The 18,221-nt window shown below is 39.1% G+C and overlaps 1 protein-coding gene across 1 annotated transcript in view; it reads left to right on the forward strand.

Moving 5' to 3' along the window:
* Positions 1 to 5,155: 5,155 nt before the first annotated feature.
* The window catches only part of COPB1 (COPI coat complex subunit beta 1), a 37,918-nt gene continuing 24,852 nt past the window's right edge, over positions 5,156 to 18,221 (forward strand). Inside the window, exons 1-7 of the mRNA XM_080817679.1 lie at positions 5,156 to 5,258; positions 5,993 to 6,142; positions 10,812 to 11,041; positions 11,451 to 11,620; positions 14,177 to 14,291; positions 15,301 to 15,393; positions 17,679 to 17,816. Coding sequence (XP_080673805.1) covers positions 6,052 to 6,142; positions 10,812 to 11,041; positions 11,451 to 11,620; positions 14,177 to 14,291; positions 15,301 to 15,393; positions 17,679 to 17,816 — 837 coding nt within the window. The 5' untranslated portion in view covers positions 5,156 to 5,258; positions 5,993 to 6,051. The remainder of the gene's footprint in view (positions 5,259 to 5,992; positions 6,143 to 10,811; positions 11,042 to 11,450; positions 11,621 to 14,176; positions 14,292 to 15,300; positions 15,394 to 17,678; positions 17,817 to 18,221) is intronic.

Here is an 18,221-nt window from a genome sequence, read left to right on the forward strand (position 1 = left end):
TTTGTGAGTGGTGTATCCAGATACTGCAGAACAATTTTTATCTTAGGCCATGTAAAATGAAATTCGAGGAAATCTGATCTACAAAACCAAACACTCGAAAATTTTGCTGCTTAGGAACCTTGAGGAGTTTTTTATTTCCTGAGATTCCTATCTTTCTAGAGAGGAACAGTTCATCTGTAGTTAGGGAACTTGGATTTTAGATCTAATTCTACTAATTAGTTGCTGTTTGGAGAATTATTTTAAAGGTTAAATGGGAGACTTTATGTGAAAATACCTTATACACTCTAAAATTCATAAAATGTTAGTTTATTTTTTTTCTAAATTGCCCAAAATTTATTATTATTTAAAGATTTTATTTTGGGGGCACCTGGGTGGCTCAGTTGGTTAAGCGTCAGCCTTTGGCTCAGACGGGGTCCCAGCATCCTGGGATCAAGCCCCACATGATGCTCCCTGTTGAGCTCGAGCCTGCTTCTCCTTCTCCCTATCTGCCTGCCACTCCCCCTGCTTGTGCTCTCTCTCTTAAATAAATAAAATGTTAAAAAAATAATATTTTAAGTAATCTCTAATATTTTAATTTAATAATATTTTAAGTAATCTCTACACCCAATGTAGGGCTTGAACCTACAAGCCCAAGACCCAAGAGTCACACTCCACTGACTGAGCCAGCCAGGTGCCCTACAGATTGCCCAAAAGTTTAAAAGCGTTAGTAGATTTAAATCTCTCTGGCTTCTTGAAGGTAAAGTGCTAAGACAAACTCTGGCAACCTTGTTGAGAGAAAGACCTGACTAAACACAGGAATGTGTGGGGTTCATATGCGAATGTTCTTTATTCTGGAAGTAGACCCAGGAATCGGCCATTGGAGCTTGGGATGAGGCCACAAGGACCATGTGGCCATTTGACCTACCATAGAGTGGCTTGAGCATGTGCAACTTCCACACACAAAGTGAATGGGAGGGAGGCTCCCACCCACCTTCAGACTCAATGGCTCTTATAGTCTGGAGGAGGGAACATAAGTGGGAAATTTCATAATCTCTTTAAAACCTCAGGCAAGTCTCTCTTCCTCTGTGCCTAGCATTGTATGCGCCTCTTGTCTTATTGGGTGATTCTGTTGTTTAAAGATAATGTGTAACATTTTGTATCTGTTCCCTAAATGCAAATAAATTACTTGACTGGCACTCAGCTGGGAAAAAAAAGTCATCCCTCAGAGCCAGTTTTAGTAATCTTTTTATTTTTATTTTTATAAAGATTTCATTTATTTGAAACAGAGGGTATGGACACAGGGGCCACAGAGGGAGAGCAAAAAGCAGAGCCCCACTGAGCATGGGGCCTGATGTAGAGTTTGATCCTAAGACCCACAGATCATGACCTGAGCCAAAGGCAGACAGACACCTAAGCAACTGAGCCACCCAGGAGCCCCTAAGTAATCTTTTTTTTTTTTTTTTTTAAGATTTTATTTATTTCTTTGACAAAGAGATAGAGCACAAGTAGCGGGAGCAGCAGGCGGAGGGAGAGGGAGAAGCAGGCAAGCAGGCTCCCTGCCGAGCAAGGAGCCCGTTGCGGGGTTGCAGGGTTCGATCCCAGGATGCAGGATCATGAGCCAAAGGCAGAGGCTTAAATGACTGAGCCACCCAGTAATCTTTTTAATATATGATGTTAGTCTTCTACATTGACCTTAGAACTTAAAATCCTTTCCACCCCAATAAGATTCAATCAACTCCACTGTCTGTACAGAGTTCTTTGTGAAGCATTTCCATTGTTGTTTTGTCTAGTGTGTTATATTTAGTTATTCTGTTTAATCTGTGTTAAATAATGATAAACAACTTCCTAGTAATCTCTCATTAAACCTATCACTGATATAAAAATAATACTCAATTCATCTGGAATTTATTAGGCATCTATAGGTGCAGCTTTGAAGAACTCATATGGTTAAAAAATAAGAGGCAGTAAAGTAGGTGACAGGATTCAGGTTCTAATTCCAGCTTTTTCAATGTTTGATCATTTTGTGATATGAGGACAAGTTCCTTTTCTCTAGGCCTTGATTTTCTAGACACCTAAATTTTTATGATTCTTGGTATATAAGGCTTTTGCTCTCAACTTAAAGTTAGAAAGCATTAAATCTTTGGGGGGGGAAAGGTGGGGAGGGGCACCTGGGTGTCTTAGTCGGTTAAGCGTCTGTCTGTGGCTCAGCTCATGATCCCAGGGGCCTGGGATTCAGCACTGTTTCTGGCTCTCTGCTCAGCAGGGGCCTGCTTCTCCCTCTTTCTTTGCCTGCCACTCTGCCTGCTTGTGTTCTCCCTCTTGGTCTCACTCTCTCTGTGTCAAGTAAAAACTTAAAAAAAAAAAACAAAACGTTCAAAATGAGGGGTGCCTAGGTGGCTCAGTCAGACTCTTCGTTTCAGCTCAGGTAATGATCTCAGGGTCATGAGTTCAAACTCCCAACTGGGGCTTCTCCGCTCAGTGGGGAGTCTGCTTCAGATACTCTCCCTCTACCCCACCCTGTTCTTGCATGCTCCCTTTCTCAAAACAACAACAACAACAACAAGACTTAAAAAAAGGAAAAAGCATTCAAAATGATACAATTATATACTAGAGTAAAAACAAGACCCAAAACAAGGTGCATATTATAAGTCAGGAGGAAATCAGGTATATAAGGTCCTGATATTTATGGAATAAGCTCTGTATTTAAGAATATACATCAGTGTGGGGCAGCTGGGTGGCTCAGTGGGTTAAGCGTCTGCCTTCGGCTTAGGTCATGGTCTCAGGGTCCTGGGATCGAGCCCCGCATTAGGCTCCCTGCTCAGCGAGGAAACTGCTTCTCCCTTTCCTTCTGCCTGCCCCTCCTCCTGCTTGTGCTCTCTCTCTCTCTCTGTCAAATAAAATCTTTAAAAAAAAGAGCACACAACAATGAATATACACTGCCAATGACATTTTAAGTGCAGACCTAAAATGAGGTTTTATAAAATGTACTATGTCTTGTCTTCTTTTCATACTTAATAATTTCCTTAATGACTTGGTCATGATAAGTCTTCAAATTTTCTTCTGTAGGTGCGCATGTGTGGCTGTCGTTAAGCATCTGCCTTCAGCTCAGGTCATGATCCCAGGGTGTGGGGATCCATCAAGCCCTTCATTGGGCTCCTTGCTCAATGGGAAACCTGCTTCTCCCTCCCACTCCCCCTGCTTGTGTTCCTTCTTTCACTGTCTCTCTCTGTCAAATAAATAAATAAAACTTAAAAATTTTTTTTTCTTCTGTAACACAATGAGCCTCCAGGGCAATTGAAGTGGGTGTGGTTGGTCCTGCACTATGGTGGCTCTAAACTGCTGAGCTCTGTTATTGCTAAGTCTAGTTTTTATGCTTTTGGGGGTCTCATTTCATGCCAACAGATTGTTCCTTCTTGATAAGTGGGCTTGGAAACCAGACACAGTTCTTGTAAAATTTCATGTTAAACATGAATACACAGAAGTGAAACAACCTATTGTATACACATCTTGGGTTCATCTCAAGGGAATTATGTTGCATGAAAATACAATCTCTATGGTTAAATTGTACAGTTAATATATATTACATCTTTGACAAAATTACAGAGATATGGACAAACAGCTTAGTAGTTGCCAGGGGGTGAGGAGGGAAGAGGCTGTGACCATAAAAGGATAGCAGGAAGGATCCTTGAAATTGTTCTGTATCATGCCTGGTGGCGGTGACATGAATCTTTTTTTTTTTTTTAAGATTTTATTTATTTATTTGACAGAGAGACAGAGATCACAAGTAGGCAGAGACGCAGGCAAGAGAGGGGGAAGCAGGCTCCTGCTGAGCAGAGAGCCCGATGCAGGGACTTGATCCCAGGACCCTGAGATCATGACATGAGCTGAAGGCAGGAGCTTTTTTTTAAGCATTTTACATATTTATTTGACAGAGAGAGATCACAAGTAGGCAGAGAGGCAGGCAGAGAGAGAGGGGAAAGCAGACGCCTTGCTGAGCAGAGAGCCCAATTCAGGGCTCAATCCCAGGACCCTGAGATCATGACCTGAGCCGAAGGCAGAGGCTCAACCCACTGAGTCACCCAGGCACCCCATGGTCACATGAATCTAAACATGGTAAAATTGCCTAGAACTAAATGCAGAAGTGACTGCATGTAAAACTGGTGAATCTGAACGAGGAGTAAATTATATCAATGTCAATTTCCTGCATTTGATATTGAGCTGTACACAAAATATTGGTTTTCTCCCTGGTTGGGAGAAACTAGGGGAAGAGTATATGGTATCTCTGTATCTGCAATTATTTCAAGATAAAAAGTTTTTTTTTTTTAAATCAGTACATAGGATTCGAAGAACATTCTTAGAACATGATGTGAACACATGGCCTTTGTGATATATTTTGGGTGCTCAAAGAATTTATACTTTGCTTGATGGTTCTAAAAATAAGAAATCTGAAATAGCTGGATTCCAGATATGTCAGACAATATTTGTTTTCTATGTTCTAAGTATGTATCTGTTAAGGGTGAGTTCTGTCAGATATCTTTTATTCACAGTGTTTTGTTCAAGTCTTCAAAAATTTTTTTAAAATAATAATTGGCCAGAAAAGTTTTTGAGGGGGAGATGCTGCGTGGGGGCATATGGAACCTCATAAGAACAATTCCGAAGGTGCTATGGCTGTTAGTAGCTGCAACAATTGGGTTTTTGGAGAAAGGTAAAATCTTTTTAAAATAGTGACTGTCAATCTCCCTTTTTGCAAATAAATGTATGTATGTATGCATGTATGTTAATTTCTTGGATGCTCAGAAAGGATCTTGAAAGGGACCATTCCGAAAAATAGTGCCGATGTCCCAGCAACCCCAGCCTAACTGCAGAGGCAGAAACCGAGACTCCTGGAGAGGTTAAGAACTGAAATGGATCTTCATAAAATCTAGTCTCACTTATTAGAAGAACTGAAGTGACTTTCCCAAATAGTAATTAGTTACAGTCCCTGTTTATTAGTGGGTGAGCTAGAAAAGGAATTTCAGCTTTTAAGCTTTCCCAGATGCTCCTGCCACCTAAAACTGCCGCGGACTGAAGGAAGAAACTTGAGCATGCTTGCAGAGCGCAGGCGCAGGACGGAGAAGACTTGGCCTCTCTGAGTTGCCGTAGGGGCTAGATGGCTTGGCCTCGTCACCCCACCCCCTTCCACGTCAGCCGAGGACTGTGTGGAGCAGCGGCTGCTGCTGCGGGTTGGAGCCGGAGTCGACGGTCCCACCGTTGCCCTAGCTGCCGCCCCTTGGAGCCAGGTAGCGGCCCAAAGCCCCCAATCCCGGAAGCGTGCTGGGCTGGGCTGGGTCGGAGGAACCAGCTCTCCGGCGGGAAGATGCGGAAGGGGAGCGACTAGGCCGCTCGCGTCCGGGCCTGGCGAAGTAGAACGAGCTTCTCCGGGAAGCTCTGGGCCGGACGCCCCTTCCCGGTCTTGCGTACTGGCCAGGGGTCTGATCCCTCCTAGGGCCCAGGGGTTCACGATTCCGGGCCGGGGCTGCTTTGCGGGAGGGACGGAAGGGGGTGGGGGTGCAGCGCACTGATTGACCGACCGACGCACAGTCGGGTCCACCCATGAGCAAGAAAATGTAAGGTTTTTAGCTGAGTTTTCGTGCACAGGGTCTCTTATTTGAGCAGTTCAGATTGTGTGTTATGTTTAAAAATCATTGTTCTGTAACACGGTTGGGCGGGACTGGGGGACTGTCACTGTATTGTGGGCCTTAGTGTGCAGTATAGCATTCTCAAGCCCTAGGCGGGGTGGTGGGGTGGGAGATAATATCCTAAGACCGAGGCAGACAAGCGTGTCTTGTATCATATTAGGCATTATTTTTATGGGACACAATATGAATTGACCCTACCCTTCTAGTACTTTAAAACTCATTAGCCAGACTGAATGAACTTTAGACAGTAAAGATCACGATAGTTACTGGTTGTGGGGTTTTTTTTGTTGTTGTTTGTTTGTTTTACTTGTAATGATGTCGTTCTATTTTTCTAGATTTTCTGGCATCTATCATCCTTAAATCTTGTATCGAGGTTTGATTATATCCGGAAACCATGACGGCTGCCGAGAACGTGTGCTATACGTTAATTAACGTGCCCATGGATTCAGAACCACCGTCTGAAATTAGCTTAAAAAATGATCTAGGTAAACCCTGATGATATTTTGAAAATTAAATGGAGAAAAAGGAAAATAAAAGGCTTATTTCCATTACAAGTTTCTTTGTAATTAGAAATACTTAATTTTTGTCTAAATACTTTTTTCTAGGATCTCTTAAGTAGAACTTTGATTTTTTTTTTAGATTTTATTTATTTCTTTGATAGAGGGCACAAGTAGGCAGAGCGGCAGGAAGAGGGAGAGGGAGAAGCAGGCTTCATTGTTGTCATGATCTGAACTGAAGGCAGATGCCCAACAGACTGAGCTACCCAGGCACCCCAGAACTTGGGTCTTAGTAAAAATGAAAACCTGGGGCGCCTGGGTGGTTGGTCAGTTAAGCGTCTGCCTTCTGCTAAGGTCATGATCCCAGGGTCCTGGGATTGGGTCCCTCTTCAGGCTCCCTGCTCAGTGGGGAGTCGGCTCCTCCTTCTGATCCTCTGCTCTGCTCCTGCTTTCTCTCTCTGGCTATCTCTCTCAAAGAAATAAAATCTAGAAAAAGAAAACTTGTTACATTTAGACTTGCAGTGTTGGTTTTGGAAATAAAACAACATCTCAGCTTAATAAAGCTAAAGAAATATAGTAGTTTAGTTGTTAGATATTCCTCACAATAATATAATGGCTTGTATAGTTTAATATATTATGCTTAAGTGTAGCTGACAGTTCTTTGCAGGTAACAGGTTGAGAATGTGTATTTGAATGTTGCAGTTCCTTTGTGTACTTGACTTCTTATTACTTAGCTTGTAAAAACAAAATAACTTTGTTCTTTGGGTTTGCCACCTATTGAACTTGGAATATGCATATGTTTTCTGGAAAGTTTAAAGCTTTTTGAGCATTTGAAGTTTAAAAAGGTTTAAGCTTTTTTAAACCATTCATTAAAAAAAGAAAACAAGTATATTTCTGGATTTTAAAAGTGTATACTCTGTATCCTTTTTGTGAGTGATTCTGTGAAAAACATTTTTTTCCAAAGTAAGGCACATTCCAAAATAATGATTCTTGTTTCATTGAACTACTAAAAATAAGTTTTACTTAAATGGTAGCTACTGTTTAAAACAAAGAAGAGTGAAAATTATGCTTCAGGTCTTGAAAGTATCCTTTTAGAAGGTAGTTTGCCATTTGAAAGGAGACAGTATTCCCATGTCTTAATCAGCAATAATGGAATATCTCCTGATTTTAGGCTTCTTAATAACTCGGTTTCTATTGAGATCCACTTTTAGAGAAGGAAAAAGAGACCCTCCTTTATGTCACTTAAACCTATAGCCCTATATACCAAAGCTACAGATAGTTCTCTGTGTGTGTGTTTATGTATGATAGTAGAATGAAATGCACATTAATGAATAAACTTGATTACTATTTCCTTCTTATAATTTAAAAGTTTTCAGGACACTTGGCTGTCTCAGTGGGCAGAGCATGTACTCTTTTTTTTTTTTTTTTAAGATTTTTATTTATTTATTTGACAGAGAGACATCGCAAGTACGCAGAGAGGCAGGCAGAGAGAGGGGGAAGCAGGGAGCCTGCTTCCTGCTGAGCAGAGAGCCCAGTGTGGGGCTCCATCCCAGGACCCTGAGATCATGACCTGAGCCAAAGGCAGAGGCTTTAACCCCCTGAGCCACCCAGGCACCCCCAGAGCATGTTAGGAGTTACTTGATCCCAGTAGGAGTTACTTGGTAGATTTTGGTGAATTGAATTAATATTTGAAATTTTCCATATTTTTAGTAGTGTTCATGGAAGAAAAGTTCTGAAAATTTTGAAGATATAGGAAAAAAGCATCCTTCACCTCAGTTTGAATTGTTGGAATAGAAATTGGGGCTAAGAGGGCATGAATTATAAATGGTACAGATTTTTTACAAGTTTTCTGTGCAACTTCTAAAACTTTTTTTTTTTTTTTTTTTTTTTTAGATTTTATTTATTTATTTGACAGACAGAGATCACAAGTAGGCAGAGAGGCAGGCAGAGAGGGAGAGAGGAGGAAGCAGGCGCCCCGCCGAGCAGAGAGCCCGATGCGGGGCTCGATCCCAGGACCCTGAGATCATGACCTGAGCTGAAGGCAGAGGCTCTAAACCACTGAGCCACCCAGGCGCCCCGACTTCTAAAACTTTTTAACATGTAGTTACAAATGGAGCTTTATCCTGCTAAATTCTTAGGATTTGCTAATTTGGGAATAGTAGTAAAAAACTGGAGCAAAAGAAGACATCAGCATTATAATGACACAATTTTATGCCTTTTGGACTTTGTGTCCTTTATGCTATCAACAGATTAGGAAGAAAAAACTTTTTTTTTTTTTTTTTTAATATTCAGAAAGGAAGCTCAGGACAAAGATAAGAAAACCTGTTGAGGCTCAGCAAATACAACTTTAGCCGCTTAAAACTTTGCCAGTCTGTCTTATTATCATAGTTATTGCTGTTGGCTGCTGTCACCTTTCCTGATGCTTTGTAATTGTTTGCACAGGTTAATAGTTCATCATTTTACAGTTTTTTAAAAAATTTTGTATATGTATTTGAGATAGAGAGAGTGAGCACACATGACTGGGGGGAGGCGTGGGGGTAGGGCAGAAGCAGGCTCCCAGTGGAGCAAGGAGCCAGATGCAGGAATTGATTCCAGGACTCTGGGATCTTGACCTGAGTTAAAGGTAGACATTTAACCAACTGAGCCACCCGGACACCCCCAGTTGTTTTGTTTGTTTGTTTGTTTGTTTTTAAGATTTAATTTATTTATTTGATGGGCAGAGATCACAAGTAGGCAGAGAGATAGGCAGAAGCAGGTTCCCTGCTGAGCAGAGAGCCCCATGCAGGGCTCTATCCCAGCACCCTGGGATCATGACCTGAGCTGAAGGCAGAGGCTTTAACTCACTGAGCCACCCAGGCACCCCCACCTCCAGTTGTTTCTTTATTTGATATGGCAATACCAATTTTTTTCATATGTGGCAGGAGATACAATACTCTGAAGCAGGGAGAGATGCACAAGAAGGTGGTGTGCTTTATTTTTTATTTTTATTTTTTTAAGATTTTTAAAAAATTTATTTGGCAGAGAGAGAGAGAGAGTACACAAGCAGAGGGAGCTGCTGGCCGAGGTAGAGGGAGAAACAGGCTCCCCGCTGAGCAGGTCACTGATGCAGGACTCAATCCCAGGACCCTGGGATCATGACCTGAGCTGAAGGCAGACACTTAACTGACTAAGCCACCCAGGCGCCCCGAAGGTGGTGTGTTTTAAACAAAAATGTTGACCCTTGTGGAATAAATTTGGCAAGAACATTTACTGTGTTCTCTTTGAACACAAATTGAGAACCTGAGAATATTCTCTATTCTGCAACATGTGAAAATATCATACCAAGCTAGTAATAGATATGTAGCCTTTGGGGGCTAGGAAGGAATTTTGATTTACCTACTATAATTATTCCAAAGCTTAAATCCTTTCTGTAAGTCTGTCAGTTGGGCATTCACAATCTCTTGTCTCTTTGGGAACAACAATGAACTCTTCATTTGATAGCCACTTAGCTCTAATTGTTGGAAATGTATTCCTAGTTCTTTTCTTTTCCTCATGATAACTCTAAGATTATTAAAAACTTTGTCATACCTCTGTGTCGTCCCTTCTCCTAGATATTTGTTTATTTCTGTGATCTAAGCAGTTGTAGTGGTGTGCTTGCCTCTTACATTCCTGCCTTTGATTCCAGTGATAATGATGAAATTATAGATTGTGTTGCATAAAACAGTTTATAGTATAAATTGCTTTAAGCTAAGTAATAATAAACTAGTACTTTAAATATGTCATCCTTAATTCTAAATAATGGCTAATCATTTAGTACATTTTAATTTTCTTCCAGTTTTTTAGGTGATTTCCTAAGAAAGATTCTGAAGTTTTGTGGTCTGTTCCAGTTTTAGATTATGTGCTGCCAAAGTGAGCACTGCAGTTTTATAATCTGTAGAAATACGGGATTTTGGATTTACTGTATTAGTTCCCAGCTTTTTTTTTTTTTTTAACATTTTTAAAAAAGATTTCATGTATTTGTCAGAGAGAGAGAGAGAAAGAGCGTAAGTAGGCAGAGTGGCAGGCAGAGGCAGAGAGAGAAGCAGGCTCCCCGCTGAGCAAGGAGCCGGATGCAGGACTTGATCCCAGGACTCTGGGATCATGACCTGAGCTGAAGGCAGAGGCTTAACCAACTGAGCCACCCAGGCCTCCCCTCAGCCTTTTTGAGTTTGAAGATCTAATGTTAAAAAAAAAAGTCACTGATCTTCCCCCTTTTCCCCTCATGATAGTGGTTGTAACTTCCATTGACTAAAAGCTATGTTGAATTCAGAAGCACTTATTCTAACAGCCTCTATTCACACTGTGAAAACTAGCTACGTATGTATTTGAGACATGCATCATTTGGTATACCTCCAGATTCATGGCTTCTGCATTAACTCCATGGGTTAGGGACCAGAGATCTAATCCAGTGCCTTCATGTTCTGTGTAAAGTATCATAAGGTTCAGATATAAATGACTTGGTTAAAGTCATTCAGCTTGTTTATGGTAGAGCTAGGTCGAGAACCCTTGTCACTTTCTTTATTGCCTTTATTACAATTATTGCTGATAAAGTGAGAAAATGTTTTACTTTGTGAATTGTAAAATAACCTGAGGAATTTTTCTTTGAAATGATTGTGCTTTTTTTTTTTTTTTTAATCAGAAAAAGGAGATGTGAAGTCAAAGACTGAAGCTTTAAAGAAAGTAATCATTATGATTCTTAATGGTGAAAAGCTTCCTGGACTTTTGATGACCATCATTCGTTTTGTGCTACCTCTTCAGGATCATACCATCAAAAAATTACTTTTGGTATTTTGGGAAATTGTTCCTAAAACAACTCCAGATGGGAGACTTTTACATGAAATGATCCTTGTATGTGATGCATACAGAAAGGTAAACCAAACCATGGTTATTTCTGAATATTGCTTTGATTTTAATTGTAAAATTGGTGGAATGGGATTTGTTTTAATTTTTAAAATGAAATCTTGGATAAGATCTAAGTTATCAATAATTGGAACTGAAGTTGTGAAAAGTTATTTAAAAAGTTTTATTGTTACTTTCTTTGGACATATTTTCCATGCATTTTTATGTTACTAGTAAAAAACAAACAAACCAGTAACACATAGAATATGAGACATTGATGTAATAAGTAAAAATTGACAGGAATCTGAAGGAAATTATCTGATAATGTAGATCTTTTTCCACAAACCTACTTTCTTTTTTTCATAAGAAATTTTGCACTTCACTGTGTATTGTTTTGTAAAATGCTGGAACTCAACATTTCATATTTAAATTTTATCAGGATCTTCAGCATCCTAATGAATTTATTCGAGGATCCACTCTTCGTTTTCTTTGCAAATTGAAGGAAGCAGAATTGCTAGAACCTTTAATGCCAGCTATCCGTGCTTGTTTGGAGCACCGACACAGCTATGTTAGAAGAAATGCTGTTTTGGCCATCTATACAATCTATAGGTAAATAAAGGTACTCCTGTGTCTTAGTTTTGTGAGGATTGTTTACTCTTTTAGACTAGAGGTTCCACAGCAGTTCCTTGCAGATTGTACGTAGCTTGCAATAATGTTTTGTTTGGCCTGAACAATTTTTTTTTTCTTATTATCATTATGTTGTCAACATTGAAAAGATCTGGCAACCCTGGGTCCTAGTTTCTGCATGACAATATGCTGAAATTAATAGTAGCTCCCTTTAAATAACTTGTACACTTTCCAGTTTACAGGGCCTGTCATTCTCAATTGTAGTACTTCAGCCCACTTAATTAGTTAACTTGTTTAGCCCTTTTATGTTTTGAGTTTTGACCCTGTTTTTGAATTCTCTTTATGTGAAATGTGGGTCTTACCTTTTTACCCTTAGAAGCCTTGAGGGAACTTTTTAAAAATTATTTTTATTAACATATAATGTATTATTTGCCCCAGGCGTACAGGTCTGTGAATCATCAGGCTTACACATTTCACAGCACTCACCATAGCACACACCCTCCCCAGTGTCCATAACCCAACCACCCGGCCCTACCCTCCCACCCACAGCAACCCTCGGTTGGTTTTGTGAGATTAAGAGTCTCTTATGGTTTGTCTCCCTCTGGATCCCATCTTGTTTCATTTTTTCCTTCCCTACCCCCAACAGCCCTCCGCCCTGCCTCTCAAATTCCTCATCTCAGAGAGATCATATGATAATTGTCTTTCTCTGATTGACTTATTTTGCTCAGCATTAATACCCTCTAGTTCCAACCATGTCATTGCAAATGGCAAAATTTCATTTCTTTTGATGGCTGCATAGTATTCCCTTGTATATATATACCACATCTTCTTTATCCATTCATCTGTTGATGGACATCTAGGCTCTTTCCATAGTTTGGCTATTGTGGACTTTGCTGCTATAAACATTTGGGTGGATGTGCCCCTTCGGATCACTACATTTGTATCTTTAGGGTAAATACCCAGTAGTGCGATTGCTGGGTCATAGGGTAGCTCCATTTTCAAGAACCTCCATGCTGTTTTGAAGAACCTCCATGCTGTTTTCCAGAGTGGCTGCACCACCTTGCATTCCTACCAGCAGTGTAGGAGGGTTCAAGGAGGGAACTTTTTAATTAGAAAGGTTGCAGTTCTTAACTGATTGCTGTTCTTGGAAAGCTGAAGATTTTGGACTTTAAAAATGATTCAAAGAACCAGTTAGATAAGGCTAGAATGCTTGGCTTTTATAATCACTGGTGTCAATTTATTTAGACGTAGGATGTAACTTTTACAAATATCTTTGTACTATAAGAGTTGATTGTTCTGTTTCACAATTCTCTTATTGCTATATTAGATTTTGTTATCTGTTGGGGAAGTGGTATTCTGGTTAATAATATAGAGTTCTTTGAAAGTTACCATACAGACTACACAAATTTCAGAACTTAAACTAGACTGCATACACAAAAAATATGACATTTATAAAGCAGCGGCAAGTTTGAACACTGTATATGATGATATTAAGGAATTTTTATGTTTTTTAAGGCATGATAATGGTATTATGATTTGCTTTAAAAAGAAAGAATCCTCAATTATAATATGCCAATATATTTATAGAAGAGATTGTGAGTGGTCTGGGATTTGCTTCAAAATAATGTGGGGGGAAAAGTGGGCAGGGGTATAGGTGAAACAGAATTGGCCATGAGTTAATAATTGTTGAAGTCAGGTGATGGTTTTTAAGCTGGGGTTCATTAATCTGTATATTACAAATACTTAAAAATTTCCTGAATAGGAAGTAACTTAGCAAATAAGTGAGTAAGTAAATATAATACATAATTAATACAATTCAAAGGACTATTTTTATTCTTGATAATCCTTTTTTTTTTTTTTAAGATTTTATTTATTTATCTGACAGAAAGAGACATCAAAAGAGGGCATACCAGCAGAGGAAATGGGAGAGGGAGAAGCAGGCTTCCCCCTGAGCAGGGAGCTAGATGATGTGGGCTTGATCTAGGACCCTGGGATCATGACCTGAGTGGAAGGCAAGACCCTTAATGACTGAGCCACCCAGACTTCCCCTTTATTTCTGATAATTCTTAGGAATCTTTCAGTACCTTGAGATTGTCATCATGAACATTGGTATTGTATTCCTAAAGTATATGAAAAACAATTATTAGAGATATTCCAGTGAAAGATAGCATGTGGAAGAAGTGGAAAACACATAATTTGATAATTTTTATTTTATTTTATTTATTTATTTGACAGAGAGAGAGAGAGCAAGAGAGGGAACACAAGCAGGGGGAGTGGGAGAAGGAGAAACAGGCCACCCACCGAGCAGGGAGCCCTATGATGCGATGATGCGGGGCTCCATCCCAGGACTCTGGGATTGTGACTTGAGCTGAAGGCGGATGCTTAACGCTTAATGACTGAGGCACCCAGGCGCCCCCTTAATTTGATAATAAATGAAGATGTAAGCTTGATAAAGATTAATTTTATAGGTGTCCAGGGAGTTACTAAAATAGCAAATATATGTTTATTAAATATGAGTATTACCTGTTTTATTTTAAGGAATTTTGAACATCTTATTCCTGATGCTCCTGAACTGATACATGATTTTCTGGTGAATGAGAAGGATGCAAGTTGCAAAAGGAATGCATTTATGATGCTAATTCATGCAGATCAGGTGATGAACTTTCTAAAAAATACTTTTAGGACTGTATTCAAATGAGAATTAAAAGTATTTACATAGACCTAATCAAGTTTTTAGTCAGTGATTTTGTTTATAGAACAACAGTATATTTTGGGGTTTTTTATATTTTTGAACTTAATTTGTATAAAATAGTATTTTCTTAATCTTTCTCCAGACAATTGCTTATGTATATACTTAATTTTTTAAACGTCTGAGAGGTATATAATAGTAGCCACTTGGCGGTTTTTCCAGATTGAAATTATTATGGCCGTATTTTGTAGCATTCTGTTTTGGGGTTTAAACCAGTTTTTCCTTATGTTGGTATAGATCTAAAATTGTTTAATAGAGAAAAGTAGTAGCTTTATATAGGGTTCACCCTGAGCCATGTCTGTGAAAGAAGCGCTGTCTTCATTGTATGTGAGTATCCTTACTAGGCTCTTTAGATTTCCTAAGTTGGTGTCAACTTTACATCCGACTCTGCTGGTGCTTAAAGTGTATGGATCAGCAGTGACTCTGCGTACTTTGGTGGCATCTAATCTTGGAATTTTTGCTGTCCAGTATTCTCAAAATGTGGGAAATAATATGTATGAAGACTGAAAAATATGGAATCTGTCCATTTCTCTGAAATCTAGATGCTGTCATTTTATCTTTGTGAACAAGATTATTAGAAAGCTGCTAGTTGGGGCCAGGATATTTTGTCCTCTTGTACAGTTGGTTTTATTGACCTATATATTTGGTGTTGTGCTCTTTACCTACATGGGGGGCATAATTAGAAAAATTTCAATAAAATTTCCTGATACTTTTGCTGTAGAGGTATTGTTGAGGTCATAGTTTTCTGTGTCAGCATTCAGTATATAAGCATCATTGAGATTTTTCTTTAAATCTTAGAAGCAGGAATAACCATGATCCTAAATAGCTGGTTTGTTTTGATTCTAAGGGTACTCTGTCTGAGTCCTTTTATTGAATGAGGTGGGATTTGATAAATATATTTTTATTTCGTTAGGATCGAGCTTTGGATTACCTAAGTACTTGCATTGATCAAGTTCAAACATTTGGAGACATTCTTCAATTGGTGATTGTTGAACTCATTTATAAGGTAAGACTAAAATGGGTAAAATACTCTTTAAGAGTTTAAGACAATGTTAAATTGTCTTTTTCTGGAATGTTGCTTAATTGCTAGGATAATGTTTTAATAGCAGAAATATTTATTTTTTTTAAAAGATTTTATTAATTTTTTTGACAGAGAGAGACACAGTGAGAGAGGGAACACAAGTGGGGGAGTGGGAGGAGGAGAAGCAGGCTTCCGGCTGAGCAGGGAGCCAGATGTGGGCCAATCCCAGGGCCCTGGGATCATGACCTGAGCTGAAGGCAGACGCTTAATGACTGAGCCACCCAGGCGCCCCCAGAAATATTTTAAAACATAGTCTATGAAAGCCTTTTTTTTCCTTTTTTTTTGTTTTTTTTTTCCCTTTCCTTTGGTTTATTATGTTTTTCAAGCACTTCCAATTTTTCTAAACCTCCTTAAAGAATTCTGTTAAAAACTCATGGCTTGACCCAATACAGCAGCAGAGAAATCATTATGCACTGTTCAGTAACTGAGTAGGTTATGAATCAGGCTTTGGAAAAAAATTCAAAATCTTTTCTTGAGTACACACCAGACTACTTTGGAAGTGTTATAAACAAATGAGAAAAGCTTTAAATACTTTCTGTGTTCCATGTGTAAAAGAAAATAGAGAGACTTTAAATATGTCAGTATGACCTTGTCAGCCATTGACCAATAGGAAGTCTAAAACTAGGTGAGATTTGGGTTTTAAAATGAAGTGTTTTTTTTGGCAACATTTAAATTTGATACATTCTGTGAAAGAATTGATTGCATCTTAATGTTCTGATGAAAGGTAAATAACATCCTGTTTTTGGTATTGATAACATTGGAAGCCAACAAAAATATACAACAGGAATGACTTTACTAAATAGGGTAATATTGACAAAGTACCCACAGCAGACACTGCTGATTACAGCTGTCTTTGATTCTGAAAGAAAAGGGCCCCTTACAACACAAGGAACCAGTCATTTGCATTTGGCATTTAAGATGAAACCAGATCTGTAAATGTATGGTTCCTTTTAATTCATTGTGTGGTTTAGAGATGCTGCTGAGGCTCTCCAAAGTAGGGATTCTCTGCTATTCAGAGACTTCTTTGTCTAGCAGGGTCCACGTTACAGTAAGAGGAAATAGCTTTTTTTTTTTTTTTTTAAGATTTTATTTATTTATTTGACAGAGATCACAAGTAGGCAGAGAGGCAGGCAGAGACAGAGGGAGAAGCTCAGAGCAGGGAGCCCGATGCAGGGCTCGATCCCAGGACCCTGAGTCCATGACCCGAGCTGAAGGCAGAGACTCAACCCACTGAGCCACCCAGGCACCCCAAGAGGAAATAGCTTTTGAGTCATGCCTGAATAAAAGAGATTTGAGGAAATATGTTATATGTTAGAGGAAAATCTGACATAAAAACCAACTTGAGAAAAGAAAGAATAAGGAATATTTGCTTCATAGGTAAAGGTGTTAAAATATATTTAGGATAGCATAGGGAATTCTAGTTGTCTCTACAGTGGAGTAGAGTGGATTTGGAATATTATTCCAAATTAAGTAAATAGTAGTACTTGCGAAGGGGTTATCTTTCTTGCTTTAAGAACAGGTACTTTCGGGGCGCCTGGGTGGCTCAGTGGGTTAAGCCTCTGCCTTCGGCTCAGGTCATGATCCCAGGGTCCTGGGATCGAGCCCCGCATCGGGCTCTCTGCTCGGCAGGAAGCCTGCTTCCTCCTCTCTCTCTGCCTGCCTCTCTGCCTACTTATAATCTCTGTCAAATAAATAAATAAATTCTTTAAAAAAAAAAAATTTAAGAACAGGTACTTTCCTTTTATCAGCTATTGAGGTTGATATCCATCATGTTTCCCTTTTTGACCTGACATCCAGAATAAAATTTTAGGACCAAATTTAATATCCTATCACAGTACCCATATTAATGCCCTTCATCATTGACTTTTTTACTTTACATTTTCTTGTTCTATTTCACTTGTGTATAGTATGCGCATCTTTTATTATAAACTATTGGAAATTTTTTGTGAACGAGTGAGAATATTAATTGTGATTGAATAAATGAGTGAATGAGTAGCTATAACAGTTGTCTGAAGTAAAACCTATTTCTTCCTGAAATTACTAGTCATAGTGTTTTATCTCCTGTTGGCTGGTCTCTTAAGATGCACTTATTATTCTTTGCTTTCAAATTAAGAAAACTAGCATCTAAGCTGATATCTATTAAAAAAAAAGATCTGTTTGAAAGCAAGTGTCCCGGGAGTCAGTTGAAACCTAAATATTTTCTTCTCCAGGTCTGTCATGCTAATCCATCAGAAAGGGCTCGTTTCATTCGCTGCATCTATAACTTGTTACAGTCATCTAGCCCAGCTGTAAAATATGAAGCTGCCGGAACATTAGTGACACTCTCCAGTGCACCCACCGCAATCAAGGTACCGCTTATTTCTTTTGGTGCCCATTAGATGATAGATATGCTATCTTGGCATTTGAGATTTATTTATTTTTTTATTATTTTGTTCTCTTTTAAAAAAAATTTATTTATTCACTTGAGAGAGAGGGAGAGAGAATGCATGGGAGGGGAGAGGCAGAGAGAGAGAGAGAGAATCTCAGGCAGACTCTGCGGGAAGTGTGCAGTCCGAGGCAGGGCTTAATCGCAGGACCCCAAGATCACGATCTGAGCCGAAACCAGGAGTCAGACACATAAAAAGACACATTTAAGTGTCATTTAAGACCCATTTAAGTAAAGACATATTAAACCCAGTGCTTAATGACTTAGTGGCATTGCAGTTTACTCTGTGATTACATGGCATTACCTGGCACAGAAATAACAATTTATG

The sequence above is a fragment of the Martes martes genome, assembly GCF_963455335.1.
Source record: "Martes martes genome assembly, chromosome: 10".
Lineage (NCBI taxonomy): Eukaryota > Metazoa > Chordata > Mammalia > Carnivora > Mustelidae > Martes > Martes martes.